Here is a 25,265-nt window from a genome sequence, read left to right on the forward strand (position 1 = left end):
ATTTTACACCAAACATTCCACACTGCACAGTCTGGTGACAGGCAGGAAATTAAAGACTCTTTTTCAATCACTCTGTATATTTATGAGCAAGCTAACTTCCAGGTAGCAGCTAAATCTTGTATTCCCTAACATGTATGTAAATGGTTGGATTTAATGTTTCAATAGTAAACTACATTGCAGTGAGAAACCACAAAACCACACCAAAATTTCCTCCCTTTAAGAGTAACACACGGGAATTTCCACAATTACACGTCACTTACAGAAAGAGAGAAGTTCTGCAGCCTTGCTAATACACCCTGAACTTCCTTTAAAGGATGAAAAAAGAACACTTGGAAGACTTCAGAGTAAGTTTTCCAAATACAGATATTTCAGAAACGAAACATGATAAATGGGAAAGGGCATCCACAAGAGAATTTTGGCTTTTTAATGAAAGATTCTGGATTAAAATGAACAAGAAATATATGACAGGTTTTACATGTTTAGGAGCAGTGGGGGAATGGAGGGTGAAAAGACAAGGCTCCTGTTCTTACACAACAGGTTTGTGAGTAAACCTCATGCCCAGGAAGCTGAGCATTCAGTCTTTGGTTTGTGAACAGTTATTTCAGAAGAAACTTATGCCAAAGCTAAACTCCAGACACAAAGAAACTTCAGTTTCCAAGACAGAGATTATGCCCAAATCCTCCTCCCAGACCAGAGCTTTTGGGTTCATCCTGGGTCACAGTAACTGATCTATAATTACAGAGCACTTTCTCACAAAGGAGAGGGGAGAAAGTGGAAAAAGCCCATTATGATCCTGGCTGGAAAGCCAGGGTTGTGAGCAGTCGGTGGGAGACCTCAGCGTGTTGTGCCACCGGCAGTGCCCAGTGACACGCTGGCCTGTGCCAGGATCAGTGTGACCAACAGGACCAGGGCAGGCACTGGGCAGGGGCACCTCAGTTCAGGAAGGACATGGAGGAGCTGGAGCGAGTTTAGAGAAGGGAATGGAGCTGGGGATGGGTCCGGAGCAGCAGGAGCAGCTGAGGGAGCTGGGAAGGGGCTCAGCCTGGAGAAAAGGGGGACTGGGGGAACCTTGTGGCTCTGCCCAGCTCCTGACAGGAGGGGACAGCCGGGGAGGGTCGGGCTGCGCTCCAGGGAACAGGGACAGGAGAGGGAACAACCTCAACCTGACCAGGGAAGGTTGGGTATCAGGAGGAATTTCTTCACAGAAAGGGTGATTAGATATTGGAATGGGCTGTCCGAGGAGGTGGTGGAGTCACTGTCCCTGAAGGTGTTTAAGGGAAGACTGGACACGGCACTCGGTGCTCTGCTCTAGGTAACACAGCGGTGTTCGGTGCTAGGCTGGACTCAGTGATCTCAGAGCTGCTTTCCACCTGATAGTGTGATTAAACATCAGCCTGCTGCAGCAGGTGAGGCAAAGTTTCCGGGGAAATAAAGTTACTGGTGCCATCATTGGAGTCCAGGCACAGGAAAGAAGCCACTTCCCAAACTGCTCCGGTGCTTAATTGTGAGAGCACTTCAGTCCGAGCGAGGGGAAATGAAAGCAAACGCCAACTGCCCGTTCACTTCACAACATTCGCGTGGCTCTGGCAACCCGCAGAGCGCGAACACCGGAGCGCGGCTGCGACTGAGGGTGTCAGAGCGGCGCGGGGCCCGTGCCCTGTCAGTGCCCGTGTCCCACTGCCCGTGTCCCGCTGCCCGTGCCCTGTCAGTGCCCGCTGCCCGTGTCCCGCTGCCCGTGTCCCGCTGCCCGTGTCCCGCTGCCCGTGTCCCGCTGCCCGTGCCCTGTCAGTGCCCGTGTCCCAGTGCCCGCGGCCCAGGCGAGGCCATTGGCCCCGGGCCCTGCTGTGAGGGCGCGGGGACCGCCGGGAGCTGTAGGCGCGGCCGGACTGCGGCTCCCGGCGCGCCCCGCGCCGGGCGGGGGCAGCGCTGCGGCAGCGGCGGGGCGGGCGCGGAGCCGCCCCGGCCCCTTTGTGTGCGCGGCCGCGGCTCCGGCGCCGCCGCCATCTTGTGCCGGCCGGGCCCGTGTCCGCCGGGGTTCCGCGGGGCAGCGCCGGGGCCGCGCTCCTGCACGGAGCGGCCGAGCGGAGTCTCGCCGCGCTCCCCCGCCCGGGGCCCGTCCCGCGGCTGCCGCTCGGCTCCCTCCACTCGGCGCCTCGCGAGCGGAGCGCGGCCGCCCCGCCCCGTCTCCCCGCCCCAGCCCGAGCGCCGATGCCGCCGCTGGAGCGGCCCCTGCCCGGGCCGCGGGCGTAGCGGCGGGCGCGGCCAGCGCCGCTCCCCGGGAGGCGGGCGCCCGGCGGGCGAGGAGCATCAGGAGAGCGAGGCCCGGCCCCGCGGAGCCGCCGCCGCCGCTGCCCGCCCCATCAGGCGAGCGGCAGGAGACCCGCCCCGGCCGGCAGCGAGCCGGGCCGCCGCCGCAGCGCCATGAAGATCAAGGATGCCAAGAAGCCGTGTAAGGCCGGGCCGGGGGAGGGGGCGCGGGGCCGCGCGGCGGGCGGTGCCCATCCATGGAGCCGGGAGATGCCCGCAGAGACGCGTCTCGCTCCTGTGCGTCCCTCTGAGCGAGGTGTCGGGGTTCAGGTGATCCTCAGTGCTGGCTTCGGAAGGACTAGAATAGAAAGTCATATAATCAGTTTCTTGGGGATGGGTGCTCTTTTTGATGAACCACTTAACCGCTGTGCTGAGCATCTGCGCAGGTGGCTGCTGTTGCTACAGTTTTGGTTTTTTAATCAATTTTAATTCTTTTTAGACTATTTACTAATATTTAGATATAACTCTTGTACTAAAATTCTGAATTCTCCCCTTTAATAATCACAGTTGTAATAATATTTCTTGCTATGTGTTATTCTGGAGTGCCGTGTTTGTTTTGGAGAGTGTGAACGTGATTCAGACTCAGGTGAATATAAACAAAACGTCTTAAGATTACAGCTACTTCTTGGAAAGAGAGATTTGGGTTGAATATGGTTGATCTGTATGCAGTTGATGTGCTCTCAGTGTAACAGATGCACAGCTGTGCAAGGCAACACACCTGTCAAGCTCATACAGGTGTGCCTTAGCTGAAAGGGATGCAGGTTTTGCTCCACTGGGTTTAGCATCTTTTTCTTTGCCATCACACTTAAGGACTTACTTTCAGGATGAGTTACTGTAGAGAAAGTGCCTAGTCCCAAATTTCTAGGCCTCGTGTGGTTCATACAGCGTGACTGGCTAATGAACAGCATACAACCAAGACAGGATATTGGAAGGTGAGGTCTTAAATTTATTTTTTCAGCAGCCCAAGAAGAAGAAAATCACCAAACACATATTTAACACAGGAAGTATTAGCATAGCTCTAGAAATAACTAAAAAGGCTTTGAAAGTAGGTTGTTTCCTGTGGTCTGGTGGGGAAACCCTAAATACCTATCTTGTAGCACACAAGTAGCCATCCCCTCTTGTTAGTGCCAGTGTGTGGAAATTGCTGAATTGACTGTAATAATGTTTATGAAGAGTAAAGTTCAGGCAACATTGTTTTCCCCTGGTATAATATTAAGAAATCTCATCAAGACAGCAGTAGCTGGCTGCAAAATGTTATAGTGGTTTGATAATTGGAATGGGGAGACTATGGCTGCTCCTGCTGTAGAAACCTGCTAATTTCAGGACTGTCTCTGCTGGACCTCAAAGCCTTTGTTTTTTGTAGTGGTGGATTTAAGCCTCATGGTTAAATAACAGTGCAAATGCTACCAAGAAATTTTAACTGCTCAAATATGCTGCAGTTGTACTTACACTCTTCCAGGTCTTGAATTTGAACTTTGATGTTGTTTTCATGATGGGAATTAGAAACAGTTGGAACTACATAAGTAGGAGGGGCGGGATACAGTGTCAAACTACGTTATTTCTTCTTGACTTTTGAACACGCTTTGGAGCTGGTGGCTTTTTAAAAGATAATAGCACAGAGTTTCTTAGGCAGTGAACTTTAGACTCAGTCTGCAGATTTTTACTCATGGTTAGTCACTCTGAGAGAGCAGCTGAATGTTTGAAGAGGACCGGGTCTACAGAAGCCCTGAAGGTGGAAATTGATGTTCAGGGTCTCTGGTACCCAAATACTGCTTTCAGTTTGGCTTAAATGCTCACATGGACATGAAAGCTGAGTTGGGCTCAAAATACCACTTACAGGCTGTTTACAAATCATTTGGCTAAGGCACTTGTAGACACTTTTGAGCACAATTGTTGGGTGTTCATTCCTCAGACCAAGTGAGTACCTAATCATCTGTGATGGAGCCAGATGTGGTGCTGGGGAAAATGGATAATTGTTACTTAACTTAAGAACCTGCAGGGTCGAATTGAGCAGGTTGCTTTAGTCTACCTGTACTTTTGTCTGTGATGTTCAGCATCAGGAAGGAAGGCCTGAATGCAGTGGTTGGCATGAGAGAGGTGAGGGTAAAATGGAAAGACCAAACCAGTTCAGAGTTCCTGATGTGGGTACCCTGCCTGCACATGCTTGTGTGGCCCTCCCTTCCAGATCTTCACCTGACCAGTGCTGTCACTAATTTGATGGAGTAAAAGCTGTGAGAAACACAGCAGAATTTATGGAACACAGCTTCTGAGATTGGCTGTCTTGAAAGAGGCTAGTAAAGGGCCATTTAAATCTCATGTGCTGATGATGAGAGGAGTCAAGCATTTTAAAGGAAGATAAGAGAAATTCAGATCAGGAAAACCTTCTACTAAAGTCAACGTAGCAGTGGGAGCTGGAGAGGTTATGGAGTCTCCATTCTTGGAGGATTCTTGGAAAACTTCTGAGGCTCAAAGTGGTGACTGGACAAAGCTGTAGCTGACCTCATCTGGCTGTTGGCAGTTTTCCTGCTGGTGTAAGAGAGGTCAGAGCAGATGACCTCCAGAGGAACCTTCCAAGCAGCAGTTGCGTGATAGCTCTTCTGAGGAAATGCCCATGGGGAAGAAGGGCTGGCAATTTTCAAGGAGATTTCCAAAGGTTATTTGTGGGTTGAGATGACAAATGTGAGAGCAGCAAGTGTTGCAGAGCTGCTGCTGTGTGGGATCTGCCCAAAGGGAAGGGAGCAGGAGCTCATTCAGAGAGCCGTGCACATTGGCAGGGGCAGGCAGAGCGCTGGGCCAGCGTGCTGTGCTCTCCAGGGGAGCTGGAGCCCTTCCCCTTGGCCCTGAGTGTGACCCAGTGCTGGAGGAAAGGCAGAGACTTCCAGTACTTGATACACTCTGTGTGTGTTACTTTTTGCAGTTTGTTCCTTTGGATTGTTTATTGAAAAGAGTTTGACAACAAATGCCTGTATTTCCCTTGAGGCGAGTTGAGACACGCTAATATATGAATGTACATTGCAGAGATTTGCAAAATCCTGCATCAATATAAAGGAAAGATGAAAATTTCAAGTTTATTTTCTCCAGTGTGGTTCTGTGGAAGCATGTAATTGTGGACACGTGGAGGATTAGTGTAGTAAAATTGATGAAAAATCTATTTGGACTGATGGAGAATCCTGTATAAATAGATGGATTTTTTTTCCCATGGAATTTGCTGCATAGTTTTTTAGTATCCTAGCATTTTCTTATTGGTCCTTGAAAGCTGATTATTAGCCCATCGCAGATGTTAGAGGCTCTCATTTGATTGCAGTTGAAAAATGTATTTCTAACAATGGATTAATACTGCCAGGAACAGTGTACACTAAAAGTGTTATACACAGTGCATCTTTAAGTGTTAAATTATGCCTCTGCATTCTGTATCTCACCATAATAACACCTATCCCCAAAGAGATGGCTGCTGAAATGTCAACAAAATTACCAGAATGAGCAAGGAGGGAGAAGCTGAAAGCAGCGATATTTTGTCTTGTATTAAGCTTTATGTGGTACCCACTCGTAGCAGCGATAGAGCCCATGAAGAGCAGTTCCAGTAATTGCCCATTAGCACCTGTCCTCCCACTGTGAACGGGGCTGTTCTGCAGCGTGATCAGAGCTGCCTGAGTGGGAGTTTGCAGAGCGTGATGGAGTTTTCCCACAAGGAAAATGGGAGGATGTGCCAGGGTGTGTCAGATACATTTAATTTGCATGTTAATTCTGTCCAGCCCATATGTATTTTGAGCTGGACTTGGGATATTTGAACCAAAAACCTGTAACACAACTTGTTAAGGAGAGAAGGTCTCCAGTGTCTCAAGGACTAAGGACACTTAAGTGCAGTTTTGCTCTGTAGAGGCTCATAGGCCATGTAGATTGGTGTTCATGGGCACAGCAAAGGCATTTTGCTGTCCAGCCCTCAGGTTAATTTAATTTAATTTCACAGTTCAGCAAGCTTTGGTATGTTTTCTCTTAGCTTGTCTCATAGCTCACATTAGCTGCCTTAGGCACCCAGCTGATTTAAAATTTGCCATCAGGTTGTACTTTGCTGCTTACTGATGTAGGGAAATGCTGGAAGTATAAGAATGGATGCACATACACATAAGAAAATGTATTTGGAGAATCTGCAAAATGCATTTAGTTTATGTGTTTATAAACACTAACTGTGTAATAGTTCAGTAGAACTTTTAAAAAGTTGCTTGCCTTGTCAGTATTCAGATAAGAATGGGATCAAGGTTAGTTTTGGTACCAAAGGCTACGTACTAGGCTGAATTAGATAAGTTTTGGGCATCAGAACTGATGATACTGCTTACTTCCATAAAGAACTATTGCAGTGCTGGCAGGAGTAAGTTTAAGTTTTTGTGGATTTCATGATCATTTTCCTTTGTTGTATTTGAAGGCTGTACATTATCATGAACTTCGGCACCCTTTGGCAGCTGTTCCCCAAGCTGTGTTTGTACTTGGAGTGCAACAGTCTTATTTCTTAATAATGCATAAGCTTTCTTACAGAGATGACACAAGATGTGGTAGGCTGTTCTTTGCTGTCACTGACAGCTGTGAATTTTTTTTCCCCATGGTGTCAAGCTCCCAGCTTGAATTAGGAGTTAGCTACTCTTCTTTGAAGGTTGGTTCTTGTTAAATTTATACAGGATTCACCCAGAGTGTTACTTTATCTTACAGGGAAAGTGAAGTATTAAAGGTGTTTAAAAGCAAAATACAAATAGAACATTAAACTGAGGAATCTGAGGCTTGACTGAATAAGGGGGGTGTAGTTAAGTCTTTGAGTGTGTACTTCCTGCAGCTTTGGATCCAGAATGGGAGTACAAATCAGAATACAAGTGTATGGTCTGGGTGGAAAGCTTCAAAGGTCCCCTGAAAAACCCATGAAGAAGGAAAACACTTCAGCCTTTGTGCTTGCATTGGCACAAACAAGACATGCACTGTAATTATTTCATTTGGCATATAAAGACCTTATATGATAAGATATAAGTAACCTTAAGACTGCTGCCTGTGACTGTGTACAGCATGAACTTGAGAAGTGCAGACACAAGAGAATGAGGCTTCCCTGTGCTATCTCCAAAGATGATTAAGGTTTAAATAACAAGCAGCAGCCACACCAGCATGGGTTTTCTTACTCAGCACAACTGCTCCATCATTACATGACCACAGCACTCTTCCCTTGCGGGAAGTACTTTTCTAATTGCAGGAAGCAGCTCTAGGGAATCCTTTTAAAGATCATGGGGTTTTTTTTAATTCTGAGCAGGTTGTCCCTCAGAGCTGTCTTCACAGCATGTACTGAGCAATCTATTGCTTTATTGCAAGGGCTTCTAGTTGCTGTGTCTAGGTAGGGACCACAGTGGCTCCTGGCAGAGCTGGGGAGTGAAAGCAAATCTGGATTTGTAATTAAGGAGGTTGTATGTTATGGTATTCCACTTGGTGTCCTGAAGATAGTTAAATTTGGTGTGAAGTATCACATTAAACACCTTATGGGTTTTGACTTCCCAGTTAGTGTTCTACTTCATATATCTGTCTCTTCTTGGATAGTATAGATCTGTATTTTGTGTATTCTTAAGTAGAGCCTGGCCTCACTTCCTAAAAGCAAAATGGGTGAAAGAATTTTATATAGTTTATGCAAGCAGTTGGGCTTGTTAAATAAAAAGCTGGATTCTTACCTTTCCTTTTTTCAAATTGTGACTGACCACTGCAGAGAGGAGGTGAACTTTGAAAAGTTGGGCCCTGGATTTGTTCTGTGAATAGCAGTTAAATTCTCAGCAAGGAATATCTCTGAGCTGTGCATCACTTTTTGTGGAATATTCCTGGGAGTAACAGTCAAGAGGAAGAGCTAAAAAAATCTTTTAATTATCTAATCCCCACAGAGCTGTGGAAAAAAGTCCAGCTTTAGTGCAGGGGAATTGACTCTCCTTATGGATTGAAGCTGTGGAATGATGGTTACAGTTGTGCAAGTCTTCAAACCTAGTATCTGCAGACCTGTAAGCTTGAAAAAAAAGGTTGTGTGATTGGCATTGGCCTCATCTTGACATGCTTCTGTAACTGTGACTGCTGAAAGGATCAAGCTGATGGCTGGGGATATTTTTTTCTAAAGGTTTTGCTGCTGCCATTCTGTTCTTAAATCTCTCAGAGAAGCCTGACCCACAAATAGAAGTAAAAAAATACCTTTTGTAGAGTCATTTATGTATCCCTGCATCCAGATATGATGGATCCTGAGCCAAGATCTACCCTAAGCAAACCTGCAGCAGTAAGAGGAAGGTTCATGAGGTTTCCATGTTGTGTCCATGTACAGTTTCCATGTACAGTTACATTCAAATTCAGTAGAATCAGTGTATTTCTATAATTTAAAGACAGCTCAGGCATAGATAAATCTTGTATCCTTGCAGTCCCAACTGATTGTGCCCTTGCCATTTGTGTGTATGTAGATCCCCTCCTGTGTTTGGAAACCAAAATGCCTTTCATTCTCCTGGCTGCACCTGTAATAAAATCCATAGAAATCAATCAAGAGTGGCTTGCATGCACAGGAATCCTTGTGTAACACCTTCTTGCTGCTATAAGGACTAAGTTAACAGTACGTGGGCCCAGTTGCTTGTCAGAACTCCTCCACCTTGCAAATGAAACTTGAGCAATGTATTGCCAGCCAAATCTTCACAAATTTTCAATAGAAAAATGTAAAACTTCCTGGGGTTTGCCACGGGTGAAAGCTGACCTATTTCTTCAGTTTCAGAGTCTGTAAATGGATGTTAAGATCACTCAGTTAACCCAGAAAACTGATCTTGTACAGCATGATCCCATTTTTCAGCATAAAACGTATTCTCATTTAAATTACGGAATAAATGTACAGTTCAGCTGTTCTTGTTTTTACTTGGTGTACAAGATCCTTAAACCTTAGGACTTAGAGAGGCGTGACTAATGCTGTATTTGCAAAAGCTTTTTGGATCATTTAACATGGGATGGAGTGGATCTTCTGACAAACAGGCATGACTTGCACCAAATCATCCTTAAACTCATCACATGAACTTCCAGCTGTTCCCCCCTCTTTCCTGTTTTGGAGAACAAGATCTCAGTTATTCACTAGGTGGAATCCAGGTAGTGCTTGGCTTGGGGTGTCCTAGTTAAATTCTGCATGGTTGGATTGACTCCTTCAGGCACTTTCTGGTCTGCTGGGTGAACCAAGTGCCCTTCTTCAGTTTTGTTCTTGTGGCACTGTTTATGGCAAGGGGTTGAAACTTGGTGAGGTCACTTAATAAATCCTCAGCTAACTGTGGTCAAACAGTAAGATGACAGATTTTCTTATGTCCAGAGTCTCAGGGTGAAGAAGGCTGGCATGCAGTCACAGACTCCATTCATGTGTGTCTCTATGCTCAGTCTTATGCTTAGTCCTCAGCTTTATAGAAAAGATAACCAGGTTTATAGAACTTCTTCATTTCTACTTCAAACTACATTTTCCTCACAGAATTTACCTTTGTATTTAAATTTAGTTTATCAAGGTAAGATAACCAACTGATTTTTTTTTAGTTAATATCTGACAATATTCTCTTGATGCCCATTTCTGAAAGTTGAAGTTTCATTTCCTTCTTAAGTTTAGCACTCAATAAATAAATGGACACACAGCCAGCCTTGCCTGAATACACTACAATATTTTGGTAGGTCATTCTTCTCAAGCATAGATCCCACTGGTAATGTAAATACAGTGTAATTGCATCTTGCTCATGATCAGCATATTAACATCTTTCTGGTTTTGTTCCTGAGTTTCATGCTTCTGTCAGATATAAATTACATCTGAAGAGATAAATTGGAACCCTAAAAAAGAGGAGGCAAAACCAAGTACAGTATCAATTAGGAAATAGAATATGATCTTCCTAGCTGGATATCCAGGATCTTTTTTAAACTGTTTCTGGGAAATGACAGTGGGAAAGCTCTCAGTTGAAGATGTTGTCTTTTTGCTGTAGGGTTTCTAAGTATCTGTTTCACTGCACTTAGTTAGGAATATTTATTGATACAGGCATGTTCAAACTTTGGTCATACATGTCATAAACAAAATCCCTTTTAGGAACTGCAGTCATCCCACATAAGGGATAAAGGCAAAGCACTTGTAGTTTAGTGCTGTTAGAAATTCCCCCTTCCTAGCCAAGGCACCAAAAAAAAGGAAAGAAACCAAAACCTGGAACCTAAAATCAGTAATATTAATTTTCTCTTTGCTTGCACTTTTTAATAGGACGATTTGTCATCCCTTTGACTTCAAGAGATAGAAATTGGGCATCTTAACTGTGTCAAGTTTTAAAGTGCATGCAAATAAATGTCCTCTCAACAACCACATTATGTGAGGGACTGCTAGAGGAGGAGTACCTGGGCTGCCCCTGTTGTAAGCTGTAATATGTAACCTGCTTTCTTCAAGTGTGCATTGCAGTCTTTGTGCTGAACTATGCCAGAGCTGTTATTTTAGAAGTGAAGGTTATTTTAATCCTTTATTCTCAATAAAAAAAAAAAAGTGGTTGAATTTTGTTTATGAAAGATAGGGTATAGTTTGAAGAGTTTTTAGTTGAGCTTTCTGAGCACCTTACAGCATTTAAATGTGTAGCGTTGCTCGTTTTTCTATTTTTACATGAAGCCAGAGAGATATTTAAGGTCAGGTAATTGAAATGAGCACTAGTTCTTTTTTCCTGTGAGGAAAAAAATTCTTTTTCCTGTTCCTTTTTCCTTTCTTGTTAATGTCTGTCTTGTTGAAAAGTACAACCCGGGTTAGTCTTAAACTCCATGTGTGGCTTTTGCTCTTCCACAAACCTAATGGCTCATTCTTGTATCTTCACAGCTTTCCCATGGTTTGGCATGGACATTGGGGGAACCTTGGTCAAACTGGCCTATTTTGAACCTATTGACATCACTGCAGAGGAGGAGCAGGAGGAGGTGGAAAGCCTGAAGAGCATCCGCAAATACCTGACCTCCAACGTCGCCTACGGATCCACTGGCATTCGGGACGTCCACCTGGAGCTGAAAGACTTAACCATTTTTGCTCGAAGAGGAAACTTGCACTTTATTCGGTTCCCAACTCATGATTTGCCTACCTTTATCCAAATGGGAAGAAACAAAAACTTCTCAACACTACACACGGTGCTCTGTGCCACCGGCGGTGGCGCCTACAAGTTCGAGGAAGATTTTCGCACAGTAGGTAGCCTGCCCTGCCTCTGCCTGAAGCTGATGGGTTAAAATAACCTGTAGTTTGAAAATAACCTGTGAAAATAACCTGTAGTTTGAAAATAACCTGTTAAAATAACCTGTAGCTTGAAAAACTGGAGAGCTCTAATATATTTTAGTACTAATTTTAGTATGGTGAGGAGTTCCAGCCTTCCTGGAATCCACAGCACCAGTTAGTTGTCTTTGTGCTTTATGAGAGAACGGCAGCTTAAATATCACATGCAGAACTGTAGAGAGCCTTAAGCCCTGCAGAATTTCTGACCTGTGGTTTTCCTGTGATCCTTGGAGTGTTAATGAAGTTGCAAGGATAGTTAGTACAATGCCATTGAGCTTTTTATATGCTGATAGCTTAGAAATTACTGTTTTGACTTGTGAGGTGGGGGAGCAACCCAACAAACCTTGAACAGATTTTCAGATATGAGTTCAACCAAGATGACACTCAGTGGGGCCTCTAGGATATTTGATGACCTTTTTATTGATTTAAATTGATGAAAAATATTGTTAATTTTTCAATGGAGTCATGTCTTAGTATTCAAAAGTGATCTTTGAGCTTACTGAAGCAGATACTTATACTGCGTCTCTCTTCTTGATTCAGGTCTGAGATCTGGATTTACACTCAGATTAACTTGCTAGTTTAAGTTTTTGTATTAAGAATTTAGATCTGAATTCTTTGTTGGCATTGAAATTCCTGAATTAGTCACGTGAGATAACTTCTTAAAGTTGGGCAGTACAAATATAGTCCTAAATTTGTAGCACATTTGTGCAATGTTAGAACATGTTGCCACAGTCTTTTTTTCTTTCTTAACACAGATTGGAAACCTCCAGCTGCACAAACTGGATGAGCTTGACTGCCTTGTCAAAGGCTTATTGTACATAGACTCTGTCAGCTTCAATGGCCAGGCAGAGTGCTATTATTTTGAAAATGCCTCAGATCCCGAGAGATGCCAAAAGATGCCTTTTAACCTGGATGATCCATACCCATTGCTGGTTGTTAACATTGGTTCAGGAGTCAGTATTTTATCAGTCCATTCCAAAGACAACTATAAAAGAGTAACTGGAACAAGGTAATTTAAAAACCTATGTTGGGGTTCTTACTGCATGGGGCAATGACACAGGGATCTTTCATGAGAGGAAATGCTGTTTAAAAGCAATGGTTTTCTCTGTCCTTAGTCTAGGTGGAGGGACCTTCCTTGGGTTGTGCAGTTTGTTGACAGGCTGTGAAAGTTTTGAAGAAGCTCTGGAGATGGCATCCAAAGGAGACAGCACACATGCTGACAAGCTGGTTCGGGACATTTATGGAGGAGACTATGAAAGATTTGGTTTACCAGGCTGGGCTGTAGCATCCAGGTAAGCAGGAGTCTCTTTGTGGATTCTTCTCTTGGTTTGTGGAGCTTCAAAAACAAGGCTTAAACTATTCATGCAGAAAGAACTGCTTTTCTGCATGGTTTTATTGTGGTCAAGTTACATTTTTATCCTAAAAGTATGTATCCTCAGCTTTCCTGCTGGTTTAAAGCCATGTGCAAGTGCAGGTGCCTGCTAGGTCAATATTGAAGAAACCTCCTGAGGTATTTCATGCACAGCTTTGTGTGAGTCAGAAGGAACACGAGGTGATAGCAGGAACAGAGTGCAGAGATGGTGTGCTGTAACCCAGCAGGTATTTAAACACCACACAGCCACTCAGGCACTCCCTCCAGTGAGATGGGGGAGAGAACTGGGAGGAAAAAAATAAAACTGTTAGATAGAATGTTGAGCAGGACAGAAATGGAACAGAACAGAATGGTCTCCTCCCCACTCTTTGTGCACCCCCATTGTGCTCACTGGTGGGGTGCAGTGAGGAGCAGAAAAGGCCTTGACTGCTCAGCATAACAAAAACATCCCTGTGTTATCAACAGTTTCCAGCACAAATCCAAAACACAGCTCCATGGTAGCTACAATGAAGAGAATTAACTATCCCAGCTAAAACCAGCACACAGCTACTAGGAAGAAAATGAATTTTGTCCCAGTCAAAATCAGTAGAAGAGAGGGGAAAAAGTGCAAATTTCTTTTTATATTACCTAGAGTCTTTTAGTAGAGCCATTGTCTAGAGGGAAGGTGAGTGGGAGATGGCTTTTATGTTGCTCTTACAGTGGAGCAATTCCTAATTTTTTTTGGAAATGTGGTTGTCACAACAGACACCTGATGTAATGTTTTAACTACTTTTCTCACTGAAGAGGGCTGTTGAACACAAACAGTTTGCACCATGAGAATGTCATTGTCATCAACAGAGGACTTTTGTCACAGCTGCACACATTATTTCCATTGGGGAATATCATCAATGATATTACAGCTTCACTGCCCTTACAAAAGATAAGAAAAATAAACTCTGCAAGCGAAACTAATATGTACATAAGAGTGTTCATTAAATCTTTGCTGTTATTCCATAGGGAATCATAATTCATGGCAACTTAATTGTTCTCCCTCTCCAGCCACCTGAGTCCAGGCCTCTTGAGAGCCCATGTGCTGAGAGGTTTTAATATGTGTGAACTTTACTCTTCAGTCAATAACGTTTTACCTTGCTTTATGTTGGTACTTTCTGTTCTCATTTGCTTTTTAAGATCCTTAAGAGCTTTAATGGCTTTTTGAGCTCTGCAATAATCAGGATTCTTGCTCTCCAAACTGACTTAGATCTGGCTCAGAGTCCTTGCTGGTAAAATATCACACGTAGCTATGAATTCTTGTCTTTTCTTTTGTGCTGGGCATGGTAAGGGAAGTGCCCTTCTGATCCAGAACTCTTCATTTATGCAACCTAAATTGCATTCTGTCACTGCTCATTTTGTTTCAGAGGGTTGTGTTCCATCATAAAATTGTTCAATTCATAGTTTTCTTCTACTTTGAGAATAAAAGATTGTATAGGTGTTTGTGAGGAAGCAAACATGAGAAGTGGAGGATTTACCCATCAAGCAGGGACATAATTTACAGTGACTAGATTTGCAGAGTAGTCTTCTGTGAAGAATAAAATTGTTTTACTGTAGGTGGTTCTTCATGGAAGTCAGCAATCTGAACAAAAATAATTTGCTGGGGGGCTGTTATTGTAACACAATTTACTGATTCCTGTGAAGGAATAAATAGAGCTGTAGTGTGAAATTGCTGTATTTAATACAAACTTAAAAAGCAAGTTCCTCAAAGAGGAAACATGAGACACAGGTTTTGTTACAGCATGAAAACATCTATTTTGAAATGATTTCAAATGCACATGAATCACTTTGTAACTCATGGCCATTTCTCCTGTTGTAGTTTTGGGAATATGATCTACAAAGAGAAGAGGGAGTCTGTCAGTAAAGAAGATCTTGCTAGAGCCATACTGGTCACCATCACCAATAACATTGGCTCTATTGCCCGGATGTGTGCAGTAAATGAGGTAAAACCTGACCAGGAAATGATCTATCTACAGCTCTGTTATTTGTCTTCACATGAAATGACTGCTAAAATGGTGTATAATTTTAAACCTTTTAATACATTCTCAAATGAAATGAGGAAATGCATGTAGTAGCTTCGAGCTGGGCCTGCAATCACTCTGCTTTAGCAAGGGGACTTCGGGTCCTTCATCACCACACACAAAATCCTGTGCTTACCTGCAGGTTTTGGGCTGCATTCTTTAACAAAGCTCCTCATCAGGTACCCTCCCCTTTGGCCAAGACATCCTTGTCCCACTTCTCCAGAGACAGTCAAAATATTCTGCAGCAATTCCTAGTGCTTTAACCACAGAGCAGCTGGGGTTGCCAAGGACTCCTGGAGATGATGTAGTCCAGCTCCCCTGCCAAGGCAGGATCACCCAGGGAATGCATCCAGCCCTGAGACATGGACTCTGAGAGACAAACTCTGTGCTTGCAGGTTTCAAAATACACGACTTGAGCAACTGCAGCATGTAAGCTGCTGAAAGTCCTGCTTTAAACAGTGCATAATGATGGCCTCCAGCAGTTTCTCCAAGCTGAAATTATCCTCTGATCAAAGCCTTGTTTCTAGATAAACATTATTTTTAATTTTTTCTAGCTCTTGAGACTTTAAAATTGCTTTGACACCTCTCATCTTGCTGGTTGGTACAGAGAAGGTTTCCTGCCATCTTCTGGTTCTCAAAGTTCAAAAAAGAACCAGTATTGGTTCAGTATTAGTGTGGACAGCCAAAAAGCTGTGGAAGAATACTGACTTTAGGCATAGAAGACATGAGAGTCTGAGCAGCAGGGATTTCTTCCTTCATTATCAACAAACTTGGGATAAAATGAGGTTTAGTAATAGCTTTCTTGGAGAAGACTCTGGGCAACTGAATTTAGAGTTCTACTTCAAATCTTTGCATGTGATTGTGTCAGAAGTATCAACAGCCCTGTTAGCTGCAGTAATCCTCCTTTTGCTTAGAAGCCAGATTAATTATATTTTCTGGTTTTAATATTGTAACTTCTCCCTCAGTTTCATTATCTTTCTCTCGTGTCTGTCTTGGAGAAGGAAGGTAATTTTGTGAGTGTTAATTTTGGCTTTTTGCTTTGTGGCAAAGCTAAATAACAAAAGAGTTAAAATGAGGATGAAGTGGAAAGTACATTCCACATGTCTTAAGCAAATTATGCAATTTCTATTTAAGGGTGGGAGTAAATGAGGACAAATCAGAACTTGTAAACTGCACAAACTACCTTTATTCTGAGTGGGTTTTGGTCTAATTCCAGCTATGTCACAGAACTACAAACCATAAGAAATAGCAAATGGGGATACACAAAGTAGTTCCTTAAACTGATGTCTAAAGATGAAATAAATGTAATTATTTTGATTTCTTGCAGCAGAGCAGAATTACGCTTTTGTGTCTTAACTATGTGTCTAATTTGTCTTCAGTGGGAACTAATCAAGATGGTTAAAAAACAGTTGCATATGGTCCATTTGACTACAGGTTGAATTGTCATATTAGTTATTGTAATAACTTAGAAATGACCATTTATTTACTGCAATTAAGTGCTTTTTAAAGCACTGTGCTAAGGACTAACACAATTACATTTTCTTTGGCTCTTTCTCTCGGGTCATTAAACCAGTGTTTAATGTTTTCACTTACTGCTGGATTTACTGCAGTTAATGAGGAATATTAAGTGATTTTCACTTTTTTACATTTGACTGGATTAAAATTCACAGCTCACTGGTAATATTCAAGTGCTCTTAGTGTGATGCCAGGCTTGAGGTATAGTGAGGGCTGGAGATGAAAGGAACATCTGTCATGTCTTACTGCCTTCGGCTTCTTTACAGTGCTGCCTTGTTGCATATGGATCAAGCAGCATTGTACAGGGCTATGAAGGCATTGAGTCTTCTCTACCAAACAGAAGTATCTTTCATTTCATTTCTTTCTTAGCTGGCTTCTTTCTTTGGTGTAATTGCTGAAAATGCTCACTTAATTTGAAACACAAATGCTACTTGTCTGTAAATTCAGTCCTTTAATTCTCAAGGGTTGCACCATTTTTCCTTCTCCCCAAGTATGCCATGTTTTAAATTTTGGAACCATGCTTTAATTGTGGGTTGTTTGGTTTTTCTGTGGTTTTTTCCTTGCTTAAGACAGTCTTCTGTTTCATAGCTTAATTTTCAAAGCCGTGTTAAACAGTGAAAAGACTTAATCCTTTGCTGTTTTTCTTTTTTTTTTTTTTAGAAAATAAACAGAGTTGTGTTTGTTGGCAACTTTTTGCGTGTGAATACTTTGTCAATGAAGCTTCTTGCATATGCACTGGATTACTGGTCAAAAGGTCAGCTGAAGGCCTTGTTCCTAGAACATGAGGTATGCTGTGGCTCATTTATCCGTGTGTACTGTTTCACCATAAATCAGAAATGCCTCTACTGAGTGGCTCTCATGTGTGATATCCTGAGGCACCAAGTGCTCAGTAAATATTAGAAATAACAGGAGGTTTGTCTTGCTGAATTGGTTCTCTGGGAACAGTTTTCTGCCAGGGAAGTACTTCAGTCACTTTGGGGTTTCTCAGTTCATGCTGTGGATCTCTGGAGAGGGACAGCAAGACGTTAAACTCTGTGCTAAGGGTCAGCAGTCTTCCTTGGGTTTGGGTGGAAACAACAGTAAGTATTGTGTTTCAAAGAGTGCAGAAATGTAAAGCTTGGCCCTCTGAAACACTTGCATTGTTCTCAGCTGAGCTTGAGCAATGTCTTGAAAGTCAAGACTGCTTTGACAAGGCCTGTTTTCATTCCACAACAGACCCCTCAGAGCTGTTGTAGTGATTTTATGCTTTGAGAATAACCTGCTTTTGGGCAGCTTCTGCTGTCTCAGTATGCAGTATTGAGAGCTTTGACCTGGTTTGGTTGAAATATGAGCAATCAGTATTAGTTCCAGGTGCAACAGTTGCTGACTTGCAGCTTCTGGGCAGTGGGTTGGGAATTTTTGTCCTCAGTTTCTTGGTCTGAAAATATGACAGCATTGCATCTATTCCCTTCAGTTGATTTTCACAACTCTTTTCCTTTATTGTTTATCCCAAGGCTGACAGTCTGTTCTGATGGCCACAGTAGCAGTGGAATGGTTCCTTGTTAGTTCTGCCCTCTTCAGATTTTTCTTGGGTAAATTTTAAACTCACATTTGATCAAGTGTATATTCTAAACACTTGAATACTTCTTAGTTATAGGGAGGGGGAAGATTTCAGTCCACAGGGGAAAAATAATTCAACATGAGAACATGGTTCTTTGCATGCAGGTAGATAGACAGTCCAAAAATGTGATGTAAGGATATAATTGGAGGAATTTTTCACTTTTACTTTAGGAATAATTGAAGATGTTTCAGTAAGCAAAAGATGCAGCTTCTCTAGGAAGAAAAAGCCAAACCTGATTTCCATGCTTTAGGAGTCACTGATACCTGTCCCAGTGATCCTGCAGTGTATGGTGAGGCAGGAAACCTCCTAAAGTCAAGCTAGATAAGAAGGATAAAATGTTTGTTCCACAAAGCCTTAATTACTGTGAAACATTAGATATTAAAAGTGTATCATGTTCTTTCTGTAGCATTGATCCATCAGATGATTGTTGTCACTAAAATGTGATTACTGCAGAATTTAATACCCTACCTAAAGTTGATTTTTTTTTTTTTTACAGGGATACTTTGGAGCTGTTGGTGCTCTGCTTGGGCTGCCAAATTTCAGTTGAGATCCCAGATGTCACTACACTGAACTATTCTCCACCTGAATGACACTTGTTTATGTCGATGGGAACTAAATCTGGGGAGGGGAGATGAAAATAGCTGATTTTCTGTAACTCTTTTTAAGAAGTGATGAAGCTACTGAGTATTGCTGTTGTAAGGAACGGGGTTTCACTCTGCTGGGCATTGGCAAGTGAACTGTTTGTGGCTATAATTTATGTTCTTTGGTACGTGTAGCCAGTAGTGAACTTCTAATATGCAATACATCCTCTGAAAACAACTTTCCAGAAATTCCAGAAGAAGGAATGCCAAACCCTTAAGTGCTCAGGATGCAAATATTGCAGGTTTAGCCCCCATCAGTTTATATATAGAATTGATGACTAAAAAATTATTTTCATTAGTTATACTGTTATTATGAGCACAATTTTATGTGTACTTACAGAAAACAAAAGACAGCAAGGTACTATTGACAAGATGAGGAAACTGTAGACAATTGCTTCCCACAGTGAACATAATAATTATTTTATTTTTATGTGTAATATTAATTCTTTAATTTCCAGTGGGAAGAATAGAAACACAGAGAATCAGCCAAAGCAGCAGATTAAGCAGTTGATATTTTGAACGTTTCATGAAGATACCTTCATTTATTGGAAGCTTCAGCTGGTATTTTGGGAAGATTCCTCTGTCTTTTATTGGATTTAGAAACGAGTTCAGTGATTAATAAAGGCAGGTTTTGGGAGGAAGATTTTTTAAATTTTTTTTCTTTTTGAGGACATGACTTCCAAAATGCCTTCTGGATTACTTTTTTTGTTTGTTTTTTTGGCCTCATAAATTCTGCCATCATGAATCATCATTTGTAAAGGTACCCTAAATCCTTATAAAATAGATTAATTATGGGACCTCATAATTCTGATGCTTTGGCTTATTTCTGTAGGGGTTTGGAAAAGTTTTTGCCCCATCTGAGTGATTTGCAGTTGTGATTTCCCTGTAATTTTGTAAGAGTTGATCAGAATTCAAGCAGATGTTGAAGTTGAAAGGTTACTTTTGAATTTGGAAGTTTGTTTTGGGAAGTTGAGGACATCAGAGTTTGTATTGCAGCAGCAAATGGACCAATATTTAATGCACTTGCAATATGGAACCATTCATCAAATTGTGGCCTTGGGATAAAATCCATACTCTGGAACTGGTTTTTGGGGTTTTCTGTAGATTTTTAAATTTACAGTTGTGATTATTACAGTAACTTCAGTCCTGAAGCCAGGGCATGAGATCTTAAACTTACAGGACTATTATACAGTCAGTAGCTATATGACTTTTTGTGGACTAAATCTACCCAATTTTGTGATATTTTCCTGTTAAATTTATTTCCTGTAAGTGCATGAGGAGCAGCCAGACCCAAACACGTTCATATCTTGGGGTTTAAGGTTTTTAAAACTGATTGCTCGAGTATTCCACAGCATGGCTGTGTTGTATTTACAGATACATCCCCCTTGTGTTAGAAACCCCTGTGCTATTTTCACTCTTCTCTTTCTCAAAATTCACAGCCCCAAACTAACATCACAGGTTTTTGCTTTTAAAATTCTCTGTGGTCCTTTAAGAGTACAGTACCTTAGAGTAGGCAACTCATTAAGTGCAATGCTAATCACAAATGCAGTTCCATTTATTGTTGCTTTTCCTGGTACCTGTACTACATTTCCATTGTGCTTGCTTTGATGTTTCACTATAGACATAAACAACTAAAAATTACACTCACAGTTCAGCTGATCTAATGCTAAATCAGAGCACTTCAGAAAATAAGTGAATACAGTTTTTCTAGAATGTCTTTATACATGCTGTAAACTGTTCTTTTGAGTTAGGATTGACTATCAAAAGTAACCTTTATTTGGTTATAAAACTGTGTATAAACTGAATTTTCTGAATGTTCTGGCAGCCTGCTGAAAATTTTGCAAACTAACTGCATATTTTACTTGCAAAGGGTGCTTTAGGAGACATACTACAGCTCCATTAGAAACAGTTCCTTTAGTCCATGTTTATTGCTCCTTCATTTGTGATACTCAGTCCTCTTGAAGCAGTAGTTAGAAGCTATTGTATATTTAACCAAAAGCACATATAGAAGATGATTACCTAATACCCATAGTTCATTAAACCAATTGAAGTTGATGTCACCTAACATACATTTTTTAAAGTAAACTGTACAGAGTTACAAAATAAGCAAATGGAGTAATTCTTGAATAGCTGTACTGTATAGAAACTACTGTGAGAATCAAAAAGTATGCCCTACCTCTGTTTTATTTCCCTTGAGCTTCTAAAAAAATTGGCTTTCTGTTGCTAATTCTATCAGCACAATTGTTACTTCATTACAAGAGCAACCACAGCAGTTGTCAAGCCCTACTGTAAAGCCCAGGGGTCCTGTGTTTAAGCCACATCTTTGGGTTTCATCTCATTTTCTGTCAGCTTAGAACTTGTTACTAGAGTCTCCAAAGAGTGACTCTACCACCAGGAGAAATGATAGGCATCACAAATAGTTGCAAGATAAGCCTTAATGTCTTTTCTTCTAAATTCTCTTGTAAACAGGTTGAAAATGCTTGTCTCTTTTATATGAGTCACTGAAGTAAGTTGCTTTTTCCTGGTAGAGTCTGTTTTTACTTTCACCCTTGCCATTTCTTTTCCTCAGAGCTAATGGGTTGCAGCAGCTTTAGGGTGAATTGATTCAGTGTGATGTACTACAGTAGAGAAAATGTGGAGTTTTCTCAGGACTACTGTGGTCTTCTCAAGTGGAACCACTTTCTAGAGGAAAGTTCTGTGATAGTTCTTGAAAGTAAATTGTAAGACCCATTTTGAATGTGTAATCATTTGCAGCTCAGTCAGCCATGTCAGTGCCTTTTGAGTTTTTCATATAATGCCAATTTTATGGTACTGGGACTTTTTCCATGAGGTTTCCTAACCAATATACTTACCAGAGAAATGGCAGGTAATTTTATTGGCCATGGAGATGATCCCTTTAATCCAGTGTAGCAGGAGATACCAGGAAAAAATCATCAGGTTTCTGGCTTCCTATCCCTGTAGCCCTTAGTCTTGGGGTAAGGATTTTGCATTTCTTGGTCTTATCCCTCCAGCTTGGTCCTTTCAAGTATTATGCACAGTTTCATTGAATCATTATCTCCCTAAAAATCATGCAAGTTTATAATGAGATAAGTGCTGTTTATTTCTGGGTAGAGAAGTTCAATCTTAGGTGAAGTTATTCCAAGCTATTAAACATAACCACTTTGACCTTTCTAAGTCTACTTGGGTAATTGCAGTTTGAATGAAAGGGGAACTCTTACAATACATCTTGAATATTTAACAGGCTGGAATTAAAACATCCTCAGTGTTCTTCACTGAACTGAGCAGAGGTTTAAATACAAACAATTTTTCATTCTTTTTAGTAAAGTCTTGATACATTTAGGAATTCAGAGAGAAGCTGCAGTGATGCACTCTGTGTCTTAGTTTGCTCAAGAGTTCCAAAGTGTGTTCAGGTGTCTGCCCTGCCTTTTGAAGATGTTTAACTCCCTCAAGCACTTGTGTGGTTCTGCCAGCAGGTGCTCATAACTGAGAGTTTCAGGATAGAAAGAAGAGAAACCACCCACATTGCCCCACTTGGCCTCAGCTGTATAATCAAAAGCTCTGCCTTCTCCTGATGGATCATCTGCTCCTTCAGTGCTACTGTGACATTCCTGCTTGCACTTGAGTCAGTATAGATGCAAGGTGCCTGTGAGGGCTGTAATACTCTTTGTAGAGACAAAGACCAAGACCCAATACAGATTTTCAGGAAACACCTGTTTCCAGATCTATTGAAATAACTTACTATTTCTAAGTATTTCAAAATAGCAATGGGGTTTTAACATTTGGAACTAATTAAAGGGTCTTTTATCTAGAATAGATCTCTGCTAGATAAAGATTAGATGGTGTCTTTCACATCAAGGTAATAATTTTCATTAATGAATAAATTTGCAGTCAACTTGTTTTTAAATATCACTTTCATTGTGGACATTCTGGGTACCACTGTAATCCTGAGGAAGTGACTTCAGAGCAGAGGTGGAGGTCAGTGTGGTTCTGTGGAGCTAGTTCTGGTCAGTTCTAGTTAGAACAAGACTAATTCTTTCCTTTGTCACTTCTTTTTTTCTTATCTACATCTTTTTATGTAGGCTTAAAAACCATATAATAGGTAACAGAGCTTTGCTGAGGTTAAAAAGTGAACAAACATCTGTGGGTCAGGCTGGAAGTGTTTGAGCAAGGCCTGTAGGTCCCAGTGCAGAGCTGGGGACACACAGTTTCTGTTTGGGTGTGGTAATTCTTTCACTTCCCATTAATGCACAGTCACAGCTGGTGGGTTTCACAATCACTGTGAATAAAATGGGAGAATTTAGTCCTCAGACATGACCATGGGAGATTAAAAAAATACAGTGTAGAAGAATAATTCCTGCTCAAAGTTCTTTAAAATCTTACTGATGTATTCCAAAATACATCACCAGTATTTTGTCAACTGTGGTAAAATTAGTAATTCTCTAAGTTAACAAAAGTCTGCAAAGAAACCTGTTTTATTAGTTTCATTTGCATCACACATGGAAAGCATATTAAGTATTCTTAAAAACACACTTTTGAAAACATCTCAGATGATGCTGTAATATGTCTGTAATTATTAATGTGCTAATGGAATATGTTTGAGCAATCTCAGTTTGCATAACTGAGTGCCAAATCCTGCTCACTGTGTAGTTACTTCAGTAAATCATTCTTTTAAACTAATGAGCAAGATTTGGCCTCAAGGTCTTCTGCCTGGGGAGCACAGTAATGCTACTTTGCATATTCCTGCTGGTGCTAAATCATTTGTTGAAAATAAAGATTCTAAATAGAAATTGTAAATAAAATATTTATGGCCTGGTCTTTTTGACAGACTTAAATTTTATCATTTGCCAATACTCTTTGGCCTTATTTTGAGTTTCCCTTTTGGGTTTGGTTTTTTTTTTGACTGTGTGGACTGTGTGTGTTAATGTGGCAAGTCATTGGCAGGTGTGGCTTCCTGTGCTGCTTTATGTGAGGCCCGTGGCACATCAGGAGACAGATGGGTTTTCATAGCTGCATTTCCATGTTAATCTTCATCTTGTTTTGTTACTGTAGCTCTTTGCACAAATTTGTGTCAAGTAGAACACAATTGGCATTTGTTCTCTGCTAAAACTTCCAAGAATGTTAGCCACTACTGAAAGTGTTTAGGAAAGCTGTTGAAAAGTCAGAAATACCCATTTAAAGTAATTTTAAAATCTAAATGTGCTAATTAGTGTCGCCTATAAACTGAACTGGAATATAGAGTGCTGGTTGCTAACCTTTGCTATAAATTGCTGGCATTTCACAATTTAAATTTCTGGCATCAGTTTAAGAAATTGTAAATACAAGCTTTGGGAGGAGGTGTATTAGTTTCAGATTGTGCATTATGAAAGACTAGTGAATTAGTATTTTGAGACATTAAATTACAGCACCTAGAACGTGAAAATTAATGTGTTTGTGTTAGGGTATAGAGGGCTTTAGATAACCTGCACTTTTACATTCTTGAGTTTTGGCATTTTACCAAACAAACATTTAATTTTCCATTTATTGTCTCATCATATGCAGGCCTTGTAATCACCAGATGCTGTCTTCAAGTATTTGTTTTAGTTAGCAAAGCAGAGAGGCAAATCTGTAACTTGTAAACCCTGGTAGGATGGAAGTTCTCTGAAGAGCCATTTGGTTAAGTTGCCTTATTCTATTACATTGCACTCATGGTATGTCTCTGCTTTCTTGTTTACTGTTCAGACACTGAAGATGTGATGTAAAAATATGTGCTACAAATTTTTCATCATAAATTACTCATGAATACCTTTGTGTCACCTGTTAAACAGCTCTTGTAAATGATGCCTTTATGCCATCTGTAATACAGCTCTTGTAAATTGTTTAAATTATTTTTCTTTTTATAGATTCTCGTTATTGAATGTACAGATTAGATCCCTTTAATATGTCACTGAGTAATTTGATTTGGGCCCAAATATGGACAATGCTGTAATTCATCCCATCAAAACTGTAAATAATTCTTTACTGCTTGTTTGCATGAGTGAAGTTTGGATTTCATTTGCTTTATCATAAACCAACTCCTCTGTCATGGGCCTACTTTTTACAGTTTATTTTCCTGGTTTTATTGCCATTTGTTCTGTACGAATGTTGAAACAGTACTTTGTCTTTTCCTAATAAATAATTTGAGATTGTTCATTGTTGGCCTGCATTTGTGGGTTTTGTGGGAGGGATTTCTGGGTGTGTTCTTTTCTTTTGGCATTGTAAATTTCTGCAACATTTGATACTGGGGGTTGTGGCAGAATATCTGTGACTGCTGTGGTTTCGTGCTCTTTTCTTCCTCTCATAAGCTGATAATTCACAGCTCTTGGATTCAGGTGCAGTTTTCAGAAACACTGGATGTGCCTGGTTTGCAGTGTTGAAGAGTCAAGTGTGCTCTAGAAGCATTCAAAGCTTTCCCTTCCAAATCCACCTGGGAGCACCTGCTGCTCCCTGCACAGGCATGGGGAGCTCAGTGTCACGTTTTACTGAA

At 41.3% G+C, this 25,265-nt stretch overlaps 1 protein-coding gene across 1 annotated transcript; it reads left to right on the forward strand.

Moving 5' to 3' along the window:
• Window positions 1–1,976: 1,976 nt before the first annotated feature.
• Window positions 1,977–24,931, forward strand: PANK3 (pantothenate kinase 3). Its single transcript, XM_071443104.1, has 7 exons — window positions 1,977–2,449; window positions 11,150–11,502; window positions 12,343–12,596; window positions 12,703–12,879; window positions 14,806–14,929; window positions 17,183–17,308; window positions 18,619–24,931. Exons 1-7 carry the CDS (start codon window positions 2,422–2,424, stop codon window positions 18,667–18,669), a joined length of 1,113 nt encoding a protein of 370 aa, XP_071299205.1. The 5' UTR covers window positions 1,977–2,421; the 3' UTR covers window positions 18,670–24,931.
• The last annotated feature ends 334 nt before the right edge of the window (window positions 24,932–25,265 follow it).

Source organism: Agelaius tricolor, unplaced genomic scaffold (assembly GCF_023055355.1).
Source record: "Agelaius tricolor isolate 1412-34295 unplaced genomic scaffold, bAgeTri1.0.p SCAF_18, whole genome shotgun sequence".
In the NCBI taxonomy this organism is placed as follows: domain Eukaryota; kingdom Metazoa; phylum Chordata; class Aves; order Passeriformes; family Icteridae; genus Agelaius; species Agelaius tricolor.